We start from the raw sequence: 21191 nt of genomic DNA, 5'->3' as shown, positions 1-21191 counted from the left end.
GCTCAGGTCATGATCTCGCAGTCCATGGGTTGGAGCCCCGCATCAGGCTCTGTGCTGAAAGCTCAGAGCCTGGAGCCTGCTTAGGATTCTGTGTCTCCGTCTCCCTCCCTCTCTCGCTCTCTCTCTCTCTCTCTCTCTGCCCCTCCCCCACTCATGCTCTGTCTCTCTCACACTCTCAAAAAAAAAAATCAGTATTTAAAATTTTTTATTTTATTTATTTTTAAATGCATGTTTATTTTTGAGAGAGAGAGAGAGTGAGAGAGAGAGAGCACACAAGCACACAGGAGAGGGGCAGAGAGAGAGAGGGAGAAAGAGGATCCCAACAGGCTCCACACTCAGCACAGAGCCCAACACGGGGCTTGACCTCATGACCTGGGATTGTGACCTGAACCAAAATCAAGAGTTGGATGCTAACACTGATTCAGCCACCCAGGCACACCCTCCACTTTATTTTTATTTAGTATTTTTTTAAGTTTATTTTACTTTGAAAGAGAGAGAGAGAGAGAGCAAATGGGGGGGGGGGAGGGGAGCAGAGAGAGAGGGAGACAAAATCCCAAGTAGGCTCTGTGCTATCAGTGCAGAACCTGATGCAGGGCTTAAACTCATGAACCGTGAGATCATGACCTGAGCTGAAGCTGGATGCTTAACTGACTGAGCCACCCAGGTGCCCCATATTTTTAAAACAAATCAATATTTAACCACTCTTCTAGTTGACCAATATTTTCTTTTCTTTTTCTTTTTCTTTTTTTTTTTACCACCTCACGTTAGACATTATTATTGGCATCATCATTATTTTATACAGGTCTGATTTACTCAGATGCTTACCAATGTCTTTGCTCACCATTCCTTCTTGCATCTCAGACCTCCTTTCTGGTACCATTTTCCTTCTTCCTAAAGTAGAATTTCCTTAAGTGAAAATCTGTTGGAGCAAACTCTATTTTATCTGAAAGGTCTTTATTTCACCACTATTTTTTTAAAGATAGTTTCTCCGGACATAAAATTCTAGGTTGATAGTTTTATCACACTGACCATATGAAGTCTTCCTCTTCTAGCTTCCATTGTTGCAGTGAGAAATGTATCATTCTCATTGATTGTGGTTTCTTGTAGGTGTGATTGACTTGTCTTTTTTTCTCAGGTTCTGTAAGATCTTCTCCCTTGGTGTTTTGCAGTTCGACTATGACATGACTTTATGTGAATTTCCTTATCCTGTTTGGCATATGCTTCCTGTTTCTATAGGTCCGGTCCATTTCTTAGTTTTCAAAATTTCTCACTTTTTATCTCTAAGAAATTTGACTCTCCTCCGTTTTATTTTTTCCTTGTGGGACATCATTCTTTCTTATTCTAACCCCCATATCTTTAACTCTCTTTCATATTTTCCATTTCCTTTGTCTCTAAACTGCTTTCTGAAGAGTTATTTTATATCTGGCTTCCAATTTTCTCTCTCCATTTATATCTAATGTGTAACCATGAGATTTTGATTTCAACTTTGATTTCTAAAAGTTCTATGTAGTTATTTTTCATATTTGCTTGCTCACTTGTGATCAGTTCTTTTTGTTATTCATTTTGTGATTCTTTTATTTCTTTAAAAATGTCATAGATATTTTATATTGTCTGGTCATTTTAATATCTGAGGTCCACGAATGACCTATTATTTGCTATTTCTGCTGTTTCTTTCTTGTGGGTATTTGCTTCTTTGTACATTTGACATTTGATTAAGAAGTGGCTCATATTCAATTTTTTTTTGGTGTGAATCTATGAGATCCTGGAGGCCTAAATTAAAGATGTCTTCTTTCAGAGAGGAAGAGCTATATTTGCTTCTGCTGAGAATCAGGCATAGGGAGGGGGGGACTGGAGGACTGCCACACAACTGGGACCACATTTATTTTATTTTTTAAAAAAGATTTTATTGTATATATATTTTTAAAGCTTATTTATTTATTTTGAGAGAGAGGACATGCAGAGGAGGGGCAAAGAGAGAGAGAATCCCAAGCAGGATACACATTGGCAGGGCTCAAACTCACAAATGGTAAGATCATGACCTGAGCCAAAACCAAGAATAGGATGCCTCAGACGCTGAGCCACCCAGGCACCCCAAAAGATCTTATTTTTAAGTAATCTTTATACCCAATGTGGGGTTCAAACTCACAACCCTGAGATCAAAAGTCACTTGCTTCACTGACTGAGCCAGCTAGGTGCCGCCAACTGGGATCATATTTAAACCTAGCTTCCCCGTTTTATTTCAACACTGCAGTTTATTCCTGACTACCCAATTCCTGGATGTCAGGACTGATTTGGTAATTTGTCCTAGGGCAATCTGGTTTTCTCATCTGTTTATTGATCACCTCTGGGATTTTAAGTTTGATTAAAAATATTTCAAATGCTCCTCCAGTCCAAATTCCTTAGGATAGCACTCAAGCTAAGAAAATGCTCACTGGTCTCTCTCTGACCCCTTCTCCTTGAACACTAGGGCTTAACTTTCCAGAACTATTTTAAGTTGGTTTATCTTTTTTAGTAATCTCTGCACCCAACACGGGGCTCAAACTCACAACCGTGAGACTGAGTTGGATGCTCCTCCAACAGAGCCAGAACTATCTGAGCCGCCAGAACTATCTGAGCCCCCCAGAGCTATCTGAGCCCCCCTCTAGAACTATCTGAGCTCCCCCCCAGAACTATCTGAGCCCCCAGAGCTATCTCAAGTACTCTTAATGTATCATTTTTGCCTACTAGCCTTTGTACACATTGTTCTCTCTGTCCAGAAGAACCAATATACTTCTTCCCCCAACTCCTCCTTGTTCTTAAGGATGGCTTCCAGGAATCACATCTTCCATGTACCTTCTCTAACCATGTCTTTCCTTCAACTCCACCCTCTAGGTTAGGTTCCCCACCTGGGTGTGCCTATATATACTTCTCCCTTATCATTTGTTTTATCACATTGTAATCAATTGTCCTCGGTAGACTATAAATTCCTTAAGGAGAGAGTATCTGACTGATACACAGTATTTCTCAATAAATGTTTCTTGACAGCATAAATTTAGGATTGAAAGTAAATATGTTAACCTTAAACAAAAACAAAAAACAACCCAAAACAAAACAGAACACAAAAAACAAGACAAAAAAGAAAGTAAATATGTTAACCTGGCAAAAGCTCAGTTTGAACCATAAACACCCTTAGACGGACTCGCATTTCCTGAGGGCCTGATCTTAGATTCAAAGCTGGAGTTAGTCCATCTATTACCTGCATCTGGCTACTCCAAAAGAGTCATAATTTATAACTCCTCTTTAAGGAGGGAGTAGGCTTTTTTAAGGATTTAAGGTTAAACTGCAACTTGCTTTAGAACACATAATTTACTTAAGCATAACTTTTATATAATCTTGGTGATTTTATAAATCTCAACAGGTGTGCAAACACATTAGCCAGTATTAAAGCAATTAGAGGAAACTAATTTGTTTGTTTTCTCATTTCTTCCTGACCATATAACTTCTGTTTCAGGAACAGTGATGCCAGATTGTCATCAGAACTGTAAGTGAGAACTGTAAATAAAGAAACAATGAACAGCAGGATGTAGACACTATGTTTCTGAATATCATTCCCATCCAAGGATCTAATGTAAAACTCCTCAAATGAGTTTTTTTAAACTTTCTTTTTATCGAGTCATATATAATAGAAAAAAAGCTTAAAAATACGCAGAGTTTTAAAAAATAATTATAAATCTAAGGTCCATATTCCCCCAAATAAATCTATCTAGCTGAACTGGTGAATTCTCAAACCATCTATAATAACATCTATAAACATAATAAATGATCGTATAAGAGAAAAGAAAAGAAAAGACAGGAAAAGAGATCACATTATAGAAATGTGTAATTTACAGGGGTGCCTGCGTGGCTCAGTCGGTTAAGCATCTGACTTCGCTTGGGTCATTATCTTACAGTTCGTAGATCACACATTAGGCTCTGTGCTGACAGCTCAGAGCCTGGAGCCTGCTTCAGATTCTGTGTCTCCCTCTCTCTCTGCCCCTTCCCTGCTCATGCTCTGTCTCTGTCTCAAAAATAAATAAACAAAAAAAAAAAAAAAAAAAAGAAAGAAAGAAAGAAAGAAAGAAAGAAAGAAACGTGTAATTTACAACATTGAAGTTTATCTGGAGGGGTTAACAGTCTAGTGCATATTTTCTAGATTTTATATGCCTATTCTATCTTAGTATTATTTACAGAAATGAGATCACACTGAGTGGCAACTTTTTCACTCACCCATTATTTTGGCTATCTTCTCACATGAATTAATATAGATTTACCTCATTCACTGTAATGGCTACCTAGCAGTGCACTTTAGATGTACTATAATTTATCTATCCAAGCCCTTACTGGTGTACATTTGCTTACAGTTTTTTGTCATCACAGACACACACAAAAATGCTATAAAGAAATATTCATTGTTGGTGTTTCTGTTGAATAAATGCCTATAGGAAATTTTGGGGTCAAAGATTGTACATATTTACATTTTTGATAATGTTATTCTTATAAAAGGTAGGGCATTGAGCTTCCATAAATTCAGACAGTCAACATTTTATGCTTTTCCACCTGGTCTAGTATTTTTTATCCAAACTTCCTTAAAGACACACCTTAAAACAACTCGAAGGTTAAAGATTTTAAAGTTGTCTGCTTGGGGTAAAAAAAGGACAGAAAACAAAGAAACTTAAAGCATCATTAAAAACTATGCTTACAAGGAGTTTTTTAAAATGTTACAAAATTCCTATGAAAAGTTTAATCAAAAACAGCCAAATACATAATTGTGTATTCAAAATTATCACAATTACACAAAATACCTTACTTTAAAAGAATGAGCCTGCCTTAAAAAATGGTTTTGTGGGGCATCTGGGTGGCTCAGTCAGTTGAGCATCTAACTTTGGCTCAGGTCATGATCTTACGGTTTATAAGTTCAAGCCCCATATCCGGCTCTGCACTGACAGCTCGGAGCCTGAAGCCTGATTCAGATTCTCTCTGCCTCTGCCCCTCCCCTGCTTATGCTCTCCATCTCTCTCAAAAATAAATCAATAAACATTAAAAAATGGTTTTGTAATTTTTTCCAAGTTACCTACACTGAGCAAATATGTTTATTAGGAAAAATATCAGAAAAAAATCTTCCTTTCCACCAAATCTGAAGATTCAACATTAAAACTGCTTCAACCTTCCATAAGAGAAGGAATCTTACTATGTTTTCCTGAAATCTTTTCTATATGCTCAGTGTCTGTATAATAATCTCTGGATCGGGATGTCAAGAATTACCAGAAAAAAAAAAAGAATTATCAAAAATGAAAATTATACAAGCAAAACTAGTTTTTTCCTTTAAAAAATTACCTTAAAAAGAGTTAATGTGCTGTTTTTCTTTCTTCCCTTTTTTTTTTTTTAATATTTATTTTGAGAGAGAGAACTCACATCATGGGGGAGAGGCACAGAGAGAGAGAGAGGGAGAGAGAGAATCCAAAGCAGGCCCCAAGCTATCAGCAAGGAGGCCCAATGTAGGGGCTCGATTCCACAACCCTGAAATCATGGACCTTAGCCAAAATCAAGAATGGAACGCTTAACCAACTGAACCCCCAGGAGCCCCTGCCAATAGAAATATTTCATAAAAGAGATTAAGCATTAAAACCTAACTCTGCTTAATCATAAGGGGGAACGAGGAACTGTGACCTGGATGTTATTCTGGTTTAACACATGACTTCAGCATTACTGAGAGGCTGGACTATTAACCCAGACAAATGAACAAAATTTCTCGATCAGCTTCATGAAGATGATGTCCTTTCAGGCTTATTCAGGGAGTTGGGTGAGGAGGGTGGGAGGGAGGGGAAAGTAGGTGATGGGCATTGAGGAGGGCACCTGTTGGGATGAGCACTGGGTGTTGTATGGAAACCAATTTGACAATAAATTTCATATTAAAAAAAAAAGGAAGTTGGGTGAAAGATGCAAAGCTAGTCATAATGATCAGGTTATAAATTTTCTCAACTTCAGTTGAAGTTTTTTTTTTCCTTAAAATAAAACCATCGTCAAAAGTTCAGAAAATTAAGGAAACATGATAATGCCTTGTCAGTGAAAGAGAAATTCAAAATAAAGGAAAGCAACTGGTCATCTCTGAATATTCCTTCATAAGGTTTAAATCACATTCTGGCCAAGAAAAATATCCTTCATTTCTTTTTTTGTTTAATTTTTTTTAACATTTATTTATTTTTGAGAGACAGAGCACAAGCAGGGGAGGGGCAGAGAGAGAATGAGACAGAATCCGAAGCAGGCTCCAGGCTTTGAGCTGTCAGCACAGAGCCTGACATGAGGCTTGAACTCACAAACCGTGAGATCATGATCTGAGCCAAAGTCGGACGCTCAACCGACTGAGCCACCCAGGCGCCCCGAATATCCTTAATTTCTTACTCTAAAAAACTTAAAAGTGATTGTAGCACCAAAAGCAGAAATCTCTATGATTTTCTTTTCCCACAATCTGTTATTTATGAGAAAAAGGAATTTTCACTGCTACACGGTATCCAAAGAGAAAAGAAGAAAACAGATAGTTAAGGGGAGTAAAAATCTGAAAACATGTATGTGGCCCTAAATCTATTCCCCCACAACTCTTTTTTTTTTAATTAAAAAAAATTTTTTTTATGTTTTATTTATTTTTGAGACAGAGAGAGACAGAGCATGAGCAGGCGAGGGGCAGAGAGAGAGAGAGAGAGAGAGAGAGAGAGAGAGAGACACAAAATCTGAAGTAGGCTCCAGGCTCTAAGCTGATAGCACAGAGCCGGATGCGGGGCTGGAACCCACAAACTGTGAGATCATGACCTGAGCCGAAGTCAGATGCTTCACCAACTGAGCCACCCAGGTGCCCCACACACAACTCTCAAATAATTTAAAATAGATTTAAAAACACTTAAAGGTAAGTATAGTATGTTCAAACCTCAGAAGAACAAAACTAGGTAAATGTAGATACACCTTGTGTTTTCAAACAGCTTTTTCTCCCTGATTAAAAAGCAGTGTATATATATTTCAGAAAAATTGGAAAGAAAAAAAATCTTAAAAAATTAATATGATGCATAAATTTCATCATCTTATTATCTCTTGGGCTTATGTAAAACCAGATTTTTCTTTAAACACACAATACACATTTCTTCTCTCATAACCACTAATTTCCCCATATGCTTCTTCCCCAACTTCAATTTTGGGGCTATCCTTCACAGAACAGCTTTGTATGAATTATGAAATGACAGAATGTATATATTATAAATTGTCACAAAATACTGGGGAATAGAGGTAGAACAAACTGTGAGCCACACAGTTTGTAATCTCATCACCTTTCATAACAGGGAGTCAATAGGATATGGTGTAAAATGGAATCATGTGGTTAAGAAAATGTCTTGTTTTTTTCTTTTTAACATCTTTGGCTTAACATTCTCAAACACACACCAAAGAGAGAGATTATGAACCTCTATGTACCCATGACCTAGCTTCAACAGCTATCAATATATACACATCTCTCATCTATACATGTCCCTGCTCCCCAGATTATTTCAGTACAAATCCCAGTCATTGTAACATATCATCTATAAAAATCACCATACTCTCCCCAAGACATGCAGGTTTTTAAAAAAAACTGTAATACTAATATCATACCTAAAAATTAACAAGAATTCCTTAATTTTATCAAATATTCAGTTAGCCTTCAAATTCCATCAATTGTTTAATACATATTTTTTTACTGTTTATTTTTGAGAGAGAGAATGAGTGTGTGTGTGTGTGTGTGTGTGTGTGTGTGTGTGTGTGTGTAGGGGTGGGGGCAGAGAGAGAGGGAGACACAGCATCTGAAGGAGGCTCCAGGCTCTGAGCTGTCAGCACAGAGCCCGATGCGGGGCTTGAACTCACAGACTGCGAGGTCATGACCTGAGCTGAAGTCAGGCGCTAAACCAACTGAGCCACCCAGGCGCCCCAATACATATTTTTATATAGCTGGTTTGTTTCAATCAACAGCCAAACAAGGTCCACACATACATAGCTTTATGTTTTTCATAAGATCTTTTTTTTTTTTTTATCTTTAGTGGGCCTTTTAGTAAATAATATTTTGTGATGAACAAAATCAAGATTCAGTTTAATTTCCCTTTTATGTAAATTCAAGTAACATCACACTTATCACTTTTTTAAAAAATGGAATAAATCATTCTACTTGTGCTATTTTAAAAGTAAAACGTAATAAATATAATTTTACTTAAATTTAACATAAGAAAGAGAAAATGAAGTGAAACTGAAGGAATTATTGAACTTCAAACATTTCTTTATTATAAGAGGTATCTCCTACAAGACTGCTTTCTAAGAAAGATTATTAAGAGGTACCTAGAAAAGTCTATAAGGATTTTTCTATAAATATTTTAATAGCAATTACTTTTCAGGGGTGAGATTATGGGTGAATTTTATTCTCTTCTTTAAACTTTTTATAGGGGCACCTGGGTGGCTCAGTCGGTTAAGCATCCAACTTCAGCTCAGGTCATGATCTCACGGTTCGTGAATTCGAGTCCCACATCAGGCTCCATGCTGACAGCTCAGAGCCTGGAGCCTGCTTCTGATTCTGTGTCTCCCTCTCTCTCTGCCCCTCCCCCACTCACGTTCTGTCTCTCAAAAACAGATGAATGTTAAAAAAAATTTTTTTAAAGTTTTTATAAAAAATTGAGGTATAATTTATATAGAATGAGATGCACAGATGTTCGGTTTGTTTTGACAAATGCATATATCCCCATATTTCACAGCCCTATCACTAAGTTCTCTCATGTAGACTTTTATCTCAATTTCTTAGTATAAACATATTTTACTTTTAAAATAATAAAGATTTTTTTTAATCTTAGACCGATATTTATTTATTTAAATTAAAAAAAATTTTTTAATGTTTTATTTATTTTTGAGAGAGAGGCAGACAGAATGTGAGCGGGGTGGGGTGGCGGGGGCAGAGAGAGAGGGAGACACAGAATCTGAAGCAGGCTCCAGTCTCGGAGCTGTCAGCACAGAGCCCAACGCGGGGCTTGAACCCACAAAAGGTGAGATCATGACCCCAGCTGAAGTCTGAAGTTGGACGCTCAACTGACTGAGCCCCCCAGGCACCCCCTCTTAGACCGATTTTTAAAAGAAGTCAATAATACCATAAAGAAGGGTGAGCACAATCCACCAATGAACACATGAAAACCTGAAGACACTTTATTCAGTCTCTCTCTGTCTATTAAGTACGCTCCATTCCCAATGTGGGGCTTGAACTCACAACTCTGGGATCGAGAGTCAGAAGCTCTACTGACTGAGCCACCCAGGCCCCCTCAGTAGTTTTTTCTATTTGCCATTCCCACCTTAAACCTTCTGGACAACTGTGAATAGGAGAGAGCAAACACAGAAAGTAACGAGTAACCTCCAAGGAATTTCCACCTCTTCCACTATTTTTGTCTTTCTCTTCCATGTTCTTATAGCACTTTTTGTACCTTTCTTACAGCACTTACATACTGTATCTAGTAGTACAGTTATTGTATACATATCTTTTCTCCCATTTCAGATTCAAATGCTTCTTGATGAAAGATAAACACATCTTAATTATTTCTGTTTCCTTACTTTATTCAGCAGCTTGGACAGAGCAGGTGCTCAATAAATGGTGCCTGACTTGAACTGAAGGAAACATCACATCATTATACAGTTTTAATGACACTTCCTGAGGTTGAAGTGCACTCCAGGTGGATATAAGTAAATATTACAAAATTATCTCTAAAACCTTCCCACTTCCTCTCAACTCTTCTAAATCACTGTTATGGGGTTAACTGTGTCTCCCCAGAATCCATATGTTGAAACCCTAATCCCCAGTACCTCAGAATGTGACTGTATTTGGAGATAGTGCCTTGAAAGAGGTGATTAAGTAAATAAAGCTTTTAAGGAGGCCCTACTCCAATCTGACTGGTCTTTATAAGAAGAAGAAATTTGGACACAGAGACACTAGGGATGCATGTACAGAAGAACAACCATATAAGGACATAGTGAGAAGACGGCCATCTGTAAGCCAAGTAAAGAGGCCTCAGGAGAAACCAAATCTTGGACTTCAAGCATCCAGAACTATGGGGGAAAAAAATTCTGTTGTTTAAGCCACCCAGTCTGTGGTATTTTGTTATGGCAGCCCTAGCAAACTTAATACAACATACTCCTGCACAAAAATCTAAAAGAAGCTTGTGTATTCATTTGGTCTTAGCTTTAAAGTTAAAGAAAGGGGTGCCTGGCCGGCACAGTTGGTTAAGATGTCCTCTTTTTTTTTTCTTTCTTCTCCCCCCACCCCCCGCAAGTGTCCTGACTCTTGATTTCAACTCAGATCATGATCTCACTGTTCGGGAGTCCAAGCCCCGAGTCAGGCTCCACACTGATAGCGTGGAGCTTGCTTGGGGATCCTCTTTCTCTTCTCTCTCTGCTCCTCCCCTGCTCGTGCACGCGTGCGAGCACTCTCAAAAAGAAATAAACCTAAAAAAATAAAATTAAAGAAAAAGAACCCTATCTACTCATTTGTATCTTTTTAGTATAATAGTCTCCTCTTCCTTCCATAAGAAAAATGTATGACATGGGATCTAATCTATGGCTGTCATTGTGAACTGAGAAGAAAAATATAATGCCTATTTATTTACACACTAGACTTTCTGAAGATATGGTTATAATAAATATCATTTATTGCCTCTTTTAAAGCTTATTTATTTTGAGAGTGAGAAAGTGCGGGAGGAGCGGAAGGGCAGAGAGGGAGAGAGAATCCCAAGAATCCCTGATGTGGGGCTCGAATTCATGAACTCTAAGATCATGACCTGAGCCGAAATCAAGAGTCAGATGCTTAACTGACTGAGCCACTCAGGCACCCCTCATTTACTGCCTCTAAACATTTTTCATTTTGTAAATTGGATTATTGAAACTTCTTATTGGACTTATTGTTTCTTATATGTTTACTTTTTTTTTTTTAAGTTTATTTATTTGGGGAGAGAGAGAGAGCATGAACAGGGGAGGGGCAGAGAGAGAGGGAGAAAGAATCCGGAGCATGCTCCGGCTCTCAGCACATAGCCCGATGCGGGACTCGAACCCACCAACCGTGAGATCATGACCCAAGTGGAAATCAAGAGTCAGATGCTTACCCGACTGAGTCACCCAGACACCCCTGGACTTATTGTTTCTTATGACCAGGGTATCTTGTTTGACAGAAGAAACAAAAGAGAAAAAATGTGTAGGACTTCCATATTTCCTCCTTAAAATGTGAGGTAGTAGGATGAAACTAAGATAAAATTGTATCATTGAGAATTGCTAAATGGTACTTTCTCTTATTCTGCCATTATTGATGTCAACTTAATATTTTTATGGGATCCCAAAGTCTTCAAGAGTGCGCTTTGCTAAAACAAAACAAAACACAGTGGGCTTTGCTAGGGTATTACATATTGGAATAAGAAAACCAGGGATAAAGCTTGAGAAAAATAACTTGTGCCAAAAATTACTGCAGAACATAATAATCTTTTATCTCTATAGGAGGTATAAACTCCATATAAAACTATTTTAGGAGATGAAATATTTGGTTTTCCACTAAGCATTAACAATCCTGAACAATTTTCTTTGTTCGTCAAGAAATACAGAAAAATATGTGATACGTGTTTTGCAAGCATGCCCCTTCTTAAACTGTACTTGGAGTCAGTTTTTTTTTTTTTTTAATTTTTTTTTTTTTTAACGTTTATTTTTGAGACAGAGACAGAGCATGAACAGGGGAGGGGCAGAGAGAGAGGGAGACAAAGAATCCGAAACAGGCTCCAGGCTCTGAGCCATCAGCACAGAGCCCGACGCGGGGCTCGAACTCACGGACCACGAGATCGTGACCTGAGCCGAAGCCGCACGCTCAACCGACTGAGCCACCCAGGCGCCCCTTGGAGTCAGTTTGAACATAAATTCCATCACTTCTTGGCCAATTAACCATCTGACTTTGCTTTCATAAAGATAAGATGATGTTTGCCTTGCAGGATCAAGCATGAGAAAGTGCAAATTGTTTTGAAGACTCTTAAGTTGTATAAACACACAAAAAAAGGACACAAAGACATGGACTGGCTCACATCAAATGTATAGGTTCAGTGGCTACAGCCAAAGGTCCAAATATAAGTAGGTGGTTTTTATCTTAATATCCATGCCAGATATTTTGAAAGAGAACAGTGTGCAGTTAGGAGTTGGGGGTATATGGAGAGGCAGGCCTCTCAATTAAATAGCTTAAACTATATTTCCTACTGTTAAAATAGGACTTTGATCTTCCATTTTTCTTCTTTTTGTACCAATAGTAAATTTGGGGGGTTATATGAATGGATATAATAAAAAAAACAAAACGGTTCTTTTTTTTTTTTTTAACAGCCTATGTTAATAAAAAACCACAAAACCTGACAAACAAGTCTTTCTGATACACTTGCTCTATTTACAATGGCAAAAACTACTGACAAGGGATTTATTGTTCATTTTGTGCAATCAGGAAACTAAAAGACCAGGCAGTGACCTAAATGAGACTTTTAAACTTTTGATTTTAATAAAATATTTTAGGACCCAGCAACTTTTCCTTTCCTTTTTTTTCTTTAGAGAGAGAGAAAGAGTGAGAGTGGGGGAGGGAGCAGAGGAAAAGAGAGAGAGAATCTTTTTTTTTTTTTTTTAATTTAAAAATCTGTCAGCGCAGAGCCTCACACTGGGCTTGAATTCACGAACTGTGAGTGAGGTCATGACCTGAGCCAAAATCAAGAGTCATACGCTTAACTGACTGAACCACCCAGATACCCCTGATTTATAATTTTTCTATATATATGAATAGTGGCATTGTTTGAAAGAACATAACTGATAAATACAAGAATATTCTTATCAGCACTGTCTATAATGGACTCCTGAATGTCTGTTAACCACGAGAATGAATGAATAGTGGTATACTGATATAACTGAAATACTATATTCCAATGAACTGAATTAAATTAAATGATATGCAACAACATGGGATGAATCTCAAACATCATATTGAGCAAAAGAATATGTAACAGTATAATCGATAGATACGTAACAGCGTAATCGAATAACATACAGTTTAAAAACATGCAAAACTAAAATACATTGTTTAAGGATATATATACATGTTCAGAGTAGCAGGAAGTGCAGTAGCATGTGATCAGGGAAGGGTACAAGAGGATGACCCCACGATATGTGTTTTATATATTTTTCTAGATACGCTGTATTTCACAATTTTAGAAAGGTTAAACAATAAAATACAGAACTGAATGCCCAGCTAAGTTTTGGTAGTTGACTTTCAAAACAACTGAGTTCATTTAAAGGAGATGAGATGTTTTTAAATATCTGTTGTGATTCCAGTTGCAAATCACTGAAACTATCACAAGCATTCAGCTGATTTTTTTCCCCCTAGAACTTGTTTCTCTTCACAAACTAACTCTTGCTCATCTTCAGAATTCAGGTTAAGAGTTATCACCTCCCAGAAGTCTTTCCCAGTATCTCTTTCCTCCCCTATCCCACTAGCACTCTCTACCACCCACTTGGGTTGGGTTTCTTTCCTCTTTGTTCCCTCAGTCCCCACAACACAGTCACACATATATCACATGTACTGCAATGGTCTGCTGACTTTCCCTATCCCCCTTCCAGCCTCTCCAGCCACTCTCATCCCACTAGACTATAAATGATCTCAAAAGTAGGGACTATTGTCCCTGCAGAGTATTGGGTTATAAACAAAGAATCCTATGGAAATCTTCAGCAAAATTTAACTTTGGGACTTTGGAATACAAAGTTTAACACTTAGAAGGTGGTTTTTTTTGTTTGTTTGTTTGTTTTTTTACAACAAACCTAGGTTTGCATGGCCACAAACCTAAAGCCATGCAAAAACAAGAAATTATATACATATCAAAACATATACTCACAAAGAACATAGAGTAAAAATATCACTAAGTCATTAATTTGTACACAAAAATGAAATGGGCTTTACTCTTTTCATTCGGCTGATCGCATTACTTAAAGGAAAGAATCTATAACTGTAGAGAACGAACTGATGGTTACCAGAGGCGAGGTAGCTGGGGAGATGGGTGAAATTAGGTCAAAGGGATAAACAGTACACTTATCGTGATGAGCACTGAGTAATGCACAGAATTGTTGAATCACTATATTATACTCCTAAGTATAAAACTGTATGTAATGACACTGGAATTAAAATAAAAATAAATAAAGAGTCTAAAAGTCTCTACCTGGCATTCAAAAATCTGCCACACTCTATAGTCTGAATCTAATTTGCCAATTTTGACTCTCCTTGTTCTCCAAGAATGCCACCTACTTCAGTCATAGTGGTTACTTATCTCCCAAACTTATCAAGCTCATACTTGCAGGTTCCCTTATCCAGAATATGTTTCCTTCACTCCAGTTACATTAGTCCTACCTTTCTTAAAGGTCCAGCTTGTTTTACTACCTCCTATTCTTCCCCCATGATGATCTCTCTTCCTTCCAACTCTCTTGGCTTTTTTACCATTCTAACATGGAAAACTTGGGATTTTTACTCTTGTTTACTTCTCTAAAAATCTTTTGAATTGTGAAATATAAGACACACACAGAAGAGTGCATGAAACAAAAGTGAAAAAAGCTCAATGACTTATCTCTAAGTGAAAAATCCATGAAACTTTCTGCAAGTACAGAAACAGGAAACTGTTAGTACCCAGAAAGCTCGTGTTCTTTTCTAACCACTAATACCTACCCCCCCACTTCCCACACTTCCTAAAGAAAGGTAGGCACTATGCTCACAACTATGGTAATCCCTTTTGTGCTTTTCTTTACAGTTTTAATCACCTAAATACACAAACCCAAACACTATAGTTTAGTTTTTTAAAAATTTTATATACATGAAATCACACAGTATGTCTTTTGTGTCTGGCTTCCAGTACTGAACATTACATGAGAATCATACATGTTTTATAACAATGTTCATTTTAATTCTGTATAGAAAAGATATTTATGTTCATTTAAATAAATGGACAATTCATTTTTATCTATTCTGCAGTGGATGGACCTTTGGATTACTTAGCTTTTATTTTATTTTTATTTTTTAGTAATCTCCACATCCAACGTGGGGCTTGAACTCACAACTCCAAGCTCCAGAATCCTATGCTCTACTGACTGTGCCACCCAGGTGCCTTTGTGTTAGTTTTACAAGGTATCAATGTCTTGTCTCCCCTGCTGGAATTCAAGTTTCTTGAAGCCAGGGACCATATATTATACTATTTTATATTTACCTTAGTATTTGTACAATGTTAAGCACATAATGGGTACCCCCAATCATGCTAAATAATGATTAAATAAATCTATGAGTAGTTTAGGAGTTGAGAAGAAAATAATTAGTGCTGGAAATCAACTAATAATTTTAGAGATAGTTATATAACTGGAATTTTGGAACAACACTACTACTTTAATAAATCAGAAGGTTTGACCTCTCCTATTTATTTACACCTAAGGATTTGTCATTTCTTGTTCTTCCTAAGCCAACTGAAAGGTAAAAACATATTTTGTCAACTATTTTCAAAATGAAATGAGAACAATTCAAAAGGTTAATTGTTACATGCTCATCTTTGAATGGTATCTTGCCAGAGTTCCTTTATTTTTTACTCTATTTCCTTAAATTTATATTAACTATTATACATTTAAAAACACACAAAGAGAAGTCCAAAGTTAGATTCTCTACAAAACAGAAACAAAAATTCTACTATCTAAGGTCAGCAGGAAATTAATCATTCCTATTCAAAAGTAAAATAACCAAATAGATGTTTAGTTCTAAAATGCTCTTCTACAGTCAGTGAAGGTTTCCTAGGCACTGTGTAAACATCTCAAAACAATATTTATACCACCTAATCTTCAGACCTACTCTCATGTTCTCTTGGAGAGTCAATTTTGTGTTTTCATTTGTTTGATTTTTATAAAACTAGAGCTTCATAAACTTTCTCAGCAAACAGGAAAATATACTTATGGGCAAGATTTTCTGATTTTTCCATGTCTTGGTCAAGTACATATATGATGTCTTTAATATTAGTTTTACCAATACACAAGCTATAACAAGTCTTATAAATTTTGTTCAAGTTGGTAATCTGACATGACAAAAAATTGTGAAAGGAAAAGTGGTAAAGAAAATAAAATGGGGGCAACTGGGTGGCTTGGATAGTTAAGGGTCTGACTTTGGCTCATGTCATGATCTTATGGTTTGTGGATTTGAGCCCCACACTGCACAGCCTGCTTGGTATTCTCTCTCTCTTCCTCTCTCTTTTCCTCCCCCGCTCACACACTTTCTCTCAAAATAAATAAAAACTTTAAAAAAAAGAAAAAAGAAACAAAGGTAATCCTAAATTGAGGAATTGGTGCAGAAAAGAACACGTGTTATTAGATGTATGTAGCCAATTCATTACTAGCTAAGGACAATTATCAGAGCAAAATTTCGTATTTTTTTAAGCTTATTTATTTTTGAGAGAGAGAGAGAGAGAGAGAGTGAGCGGGGCAGGGGCAGAGAGAGAGGAAGACAGAGGATCTGAAGCAGGCTCTGTGCTGACAATAGAGAACCTGATGTGGGGCTTGAACTCATGAACTGTGAGATCATAACCTGAGCCAAAGGCAGACCCTTAACCAACTGAGCCACCCAGGCACGCCCAACTTTAGTATTTAAAAAAAAATCCTTTTTTAATGTTTTTATTTATTTTTGAGACAGAGAGAGACAGAACATGAGCTGGGGAGGGCAGAGAGAGAGGGAGACACAGAATCCGGAGCAGGCTCCAGGCTCTGAGCTGTCAGCACGGAGCCTGATGCGGGGCTCGAATCATGGACTGTGAGATCATGACCTGAGCCGAAGTCAGATGCTTAACCGACTGAGCCACCCAGGTGCCCCCAACTTTAGTATTTTTTAATGTAAAGTAACACTTTAACTTGCTAAGTTTCCAAACAGAGGCCAATAATAAATGTGCCTTTATTATTATTGTATTTACTAAAGACTTTCTTGGAAAGGAAGTAGACTGTTTAAAATATTACATTTATATTTCTTCATAACCTCTTCATTAAAGAAGAAAGTGAAACACAATAAAAAGTTAAATTACAGAGGCACGTGGGTGGCTCAGTCGGTTAAGCACCCGACTTCAGCTCAGGTCATGATCTCACAGTTCACGAGTTCAAGCCCTGCACTGGGCTCCAAAGCCTGGAGCCTCCTTCAGATTCTGTGTCTCCCTCTCCCTCTGCCCTTTCCTCGCTCACATGCTCTCTTTCTTTCTCTCAAAAATAAACATTAAAAAAAAAAGTTAAATTATAAATGAAAGATGATGTATAGTACTAGTAGGAAAGCCAACACATATATACCACAAATATGTACCACAAGACTTGTTATCTCAAGAGTAATTCTATTACAAAATGTTCTATTAATAAGGGAAAACTGCAATTAATTTAAAAACATTTTCTAAATTAAAATATTTCTTATCAGTTATTGATATTTAACTTCTAAAGATCCAGAAAATAGAATTAAAAAATTATTTCTACTGTATTGTAAGAAACCTACCCACTGTTTATTTTTGTAAAACAGCTAATCATACATGTTCCTTGTCGTTTAAAAGATTTTCCTCTCCACAGCTCAAGACAACTTCATTGTGTGGGCCTGCTTAGTGTAATAGGAAGTTATTTCACCTTCAATCTGGCTGGGGAACTACAAGTACCAAAATTTTACACTGTGTTATATTCTCTCTTGTCTCTTCCAGAATTTTGGAGTAATTTTGTAATTAAATTACATTTCAAGTAATTATACTTCTGGATTTCATCCTCCCCAAACTCCCCCATCCCTCAGATAGCTAGAGCACAATTCCAAGGCCAACTGAGCATTCATGAAAATATTCTGTCAGGTTACTTCCTAAAAACATTCTGACATTCAGGAGTCTTTGAGACGGGCTACCAAACCCAACTGCATTACCTCTTTATCTTTTAGTCCCAGGAGCAATACTTCTTCCATAAGGGTGAGGCGAATATCCTTAGAGTCACCAGAGTCCTCATTGTCTGGACTCTTGTCTTGATTAGTGTCTTCCTCACTTTCCACCTTCTTTTCAGAGTTCTTGCCTACTTCAGTGCGACGGGCCCGGTGAGTTAAAGTGGTCATTCTCACCTGTTTCTGAAGGGGGGGGGGGGGGGGCGGTGACAAAAAAATATCTGTATGCATGCTTATGTAAACAAAAACATACATATTAACATACTACAAATGTATAGAAATATGAAATATATACAAACTTAAATAAAGGAATAATGACCAGAAAAACTAGGTTAACATATCTTTCCCAAAGTACACAGAAGGCACTGACAGAAAAATAAAATCAGTGATTTTAAAGACTGGTAGAAATGATTATCTTTTAAGTCTGCCAATTTTACGTGCATAGTCTATAACCCAGGAGTATATATCCATCATGGTAATTCCTTTCACAAAATGGATCCTCCCCAAGTTAAATATTATGGGACAGCATAAACATTGTGGAGCATCCAGGTCCAAAAGGCATATAATAATTTATATATAATTTGTATAAGCATTCAATGGCACATTATAATACACAAAAGAGAAAATTTTAAAATAAGAAAAACTAAATATAAACATATATTCTCATATTGTCTTCCCATAACTTAATAACTCACTTCATGAACTCCCTTTGGAAATCACTGCTACAGAATAATACTTAGAAGATCACTTGTAGTAATTCTATATAGCCAGAAAACTTTCATCTCTATCCCTAGCTAGCCATCTTGCAAATACACAAACAGCTGCCAACAAAAAGTACCAGCAAGAGAATATTAAAAGATTAACAAATTCTTTGTCAATTACAAAAAACAAAAAAACAAAAAAACAAAGCACTTTTATACCATATACCACAGATGTTTTAAAAATCTACACTCAAGAGAAAGTGCAATAAATCATCTGTGATAAAGTTTAAAATTAGCGTACTTTATTTTAAATAAATCTAAACATCAATTTTTAAGATGATATACAATAAATATTTTTCATCAGAAATCATTTATTTTTATTTATTTATTTTTTTTAATTTTTTTTAACGTTTATTTGTTTTTGAGACAGAGAGAGACAGAGCGTGAACAGGGGAGGGGCAGAGAGAGAGGGAGACAGAATCTGAAACAGGCTCCAGGCTCTGAGCTGTCAGCACAGAGCCCAACAAGGGGCTTGAACTCACAGACCGTGAGATCATAAGAATATCTTTTTTAAGACCAAAAGAATGCATTCAAGAGCCTCTGTGACTGGATCCCATCCTACCTTCTAGCAATATTTCCCATTACATTACTCTCAATTATGTACTGTTAACAAACCATTTCTCAAACATGTCCCATGCTGCTACTTCTCCTCCTTTGTACATGTTGGTGTTCTCTCCTTTTTCCCTTCCTCTCTATTACCTACCCATTCTTCAAAGGTCTATTGAGGACCCAGGTAAAGCCTTAAGTGAATCTCCTTCTCCATTACCCATGTATGTCCCATGGCCAGAATTGGTCTCTCTCTCAGCTGTACTTTCACAGAACTTTATTTATACTTACATCCTTTAAAGTATTTATTATAGTCTTTCTTTTGGTATGGCTGTCTCTCAACTGTAAACTTCTTGAGGGCAGGGATATTGTCTTCTTGGGTTTTTATAGTCTCCATAGCAACTAGCACAATGTCTTTAACGTTGTAACTGCTCAATAAATATATACTGATTAAAATGAATACTCAGAAATGCATGTGAACATTTTTAAGAGAAATACAAGTGAAGTGACTTACAAGAGATTGTTTATACAAGGCTATATTTCAAATATAATTCTTGGTGGGAGGCGGGAAGAAGAGTGGAGGAGGAAAAAATAAAACATAAAATAAATGCTTACAGGCATTAGCTTTATTTGGCACTGTGAATAGGGTTTATTTCCTAACCCAATCCAAAAAAACTTTAGGTCTTCAGAGAAAAAAAAAAAAAAATTAACGGGAATTTTGAGGAACTAACACCCCCTCGACATTTACAAGTTAAAAACACTATTTGAAAAAAAAAAAAATGGCCAAAAACTAACTAAATAAGAACCTCCCTCTCCTCAGAAAATAAAAAATCTGGAGGCTGTTTTTGGACGTTAGGAAATGTATATCCTCCGTTGCTTACCTGACGTTACTCCTGGGTTACGGCCCGACGCAGGTTGCAGCTTGCGCTCTGTTTTAGGGGGACACCTGTTCCTCCTGTTCCCCCCCGTCCTAGTAGGTAGAAAAACTTCTCAGCCACGCAGAGAGCACAAACTTCCTGATCCTTCGATGCAGAGAAGGAATAACACATCAGCTTCCTCAGGATCGCTAGGCAACCTACCTTGGTGTTTCTTCATTGGACCAATCAGAAACCGCCAAGGTTGAGCCCAGCCAATCGGAGCTTACGAGGGGAGGCTCTCCTCGGGCTATTGTGTTGCGATCCCGACAAACACCACCAAAAGGAGGCAGGTTTGGGTCAACCTGACAGCTGGTCAATCCAATGAAGTAACCTTGGTAGAAGAGAGGAAAGGGAGCTGAGATCCCCACCCCCATTAAATCGTCCAATCAAAGCGTTCAGTGAGCTAGCACCAGCTGCCAATCAACAAAGGTTTTTGTTGGTCAACCTCTGTAGCAGGTGTGTTAACTGTAGCAGTGTATTCTAGGACAATTCGGTGAGATGTGTTGGGATCCAAAAAAGCTAAGAATAAATAAACATTTTAAAATTGGTTGTTTTCGACAATTAGCTTGTCCCTAACTTTCCTGTTCCAGAAAAACCTGATCTGGGTCAGTTTGTGTACGTTTATGTGGTTTACATTAAACAGGAATAGGTACATTTCTACCATAGCATACACCCCTACCTTCTCTATCAGCGCTTGTTACTGGCAAACCCATGGGTAATGTATGTTTTATAATATGGCTGCTGAAAACTGCAAGAAGCAAACAGACCAAGTTTTAAGTCTTCCTTTTCTAAGGCAAAGGAAACAGTCAAAGCTGAAGCCACGTCCCAGGTTTCTCACTAAAAGCACAGTATCTTTCATACGACCACTTAAAGATTCTGGGAAGTGTGCTCGACTCTTGCAAAGTATCATCTACCAAAATGATCATAGAATTAGTGCCTAAACATCTTCTGCTA

The 21191-nt window shown here is 37.2% G+C and overlaps 1 protein-coding gene across 2 annotated transcripts in view; it reads right to left on the bottom strand.

Annotated features, from left to right (window-relative positions):
* Window positions 1-20315, bottom strand: part of GOLPH3L (golgi phosphoprotein 3 like) — a 37163-nt gene extending 16848 nt beyond the window's left edge. Inside the window, exons 1-2 of one of the 2 annotated variants that reach the window (XM_060622591.3) lie at window positions 20202-20315; window positions 18002-18196 (exon numbers count right to left, since the gene is read on the bottom strand). In XM_060622591.3, coding sequence (XP_060478574.1) covers window positions 18002-18184 — 183 coding nt within the window. In that variant the 5' untranslated portion in view covers window positions 18185-18196; window positions 20202-20315. Of the gene's footprint in view, window positions 1-18001; window positions 18197-19611; window positions 19740-20201 lie in introns of those variants that run through there. The other variant, XM_078451461.2, reaches the window with a different exon arrangement.
* Window positions 20316-21191: the final 876 nt, after the last annotated feature.

This window comes from Panthera onca, chromosome C1, assembly GCF_046562875.1.
Source record: "Panthera onca isolate mPanOnc1 chromosome C1, mPanOnc1 haplotype 2, whole genome shotgun sequence".
Taxonomy (NCBI): Eukaryota; Metazoa; Chordata; class Mammalia; order Carnivora; family Felidae; genus Panthera; species Panthera onca.
This window is presented reverse-complemented; position numbering and strand designations above follow the sequence as displayed.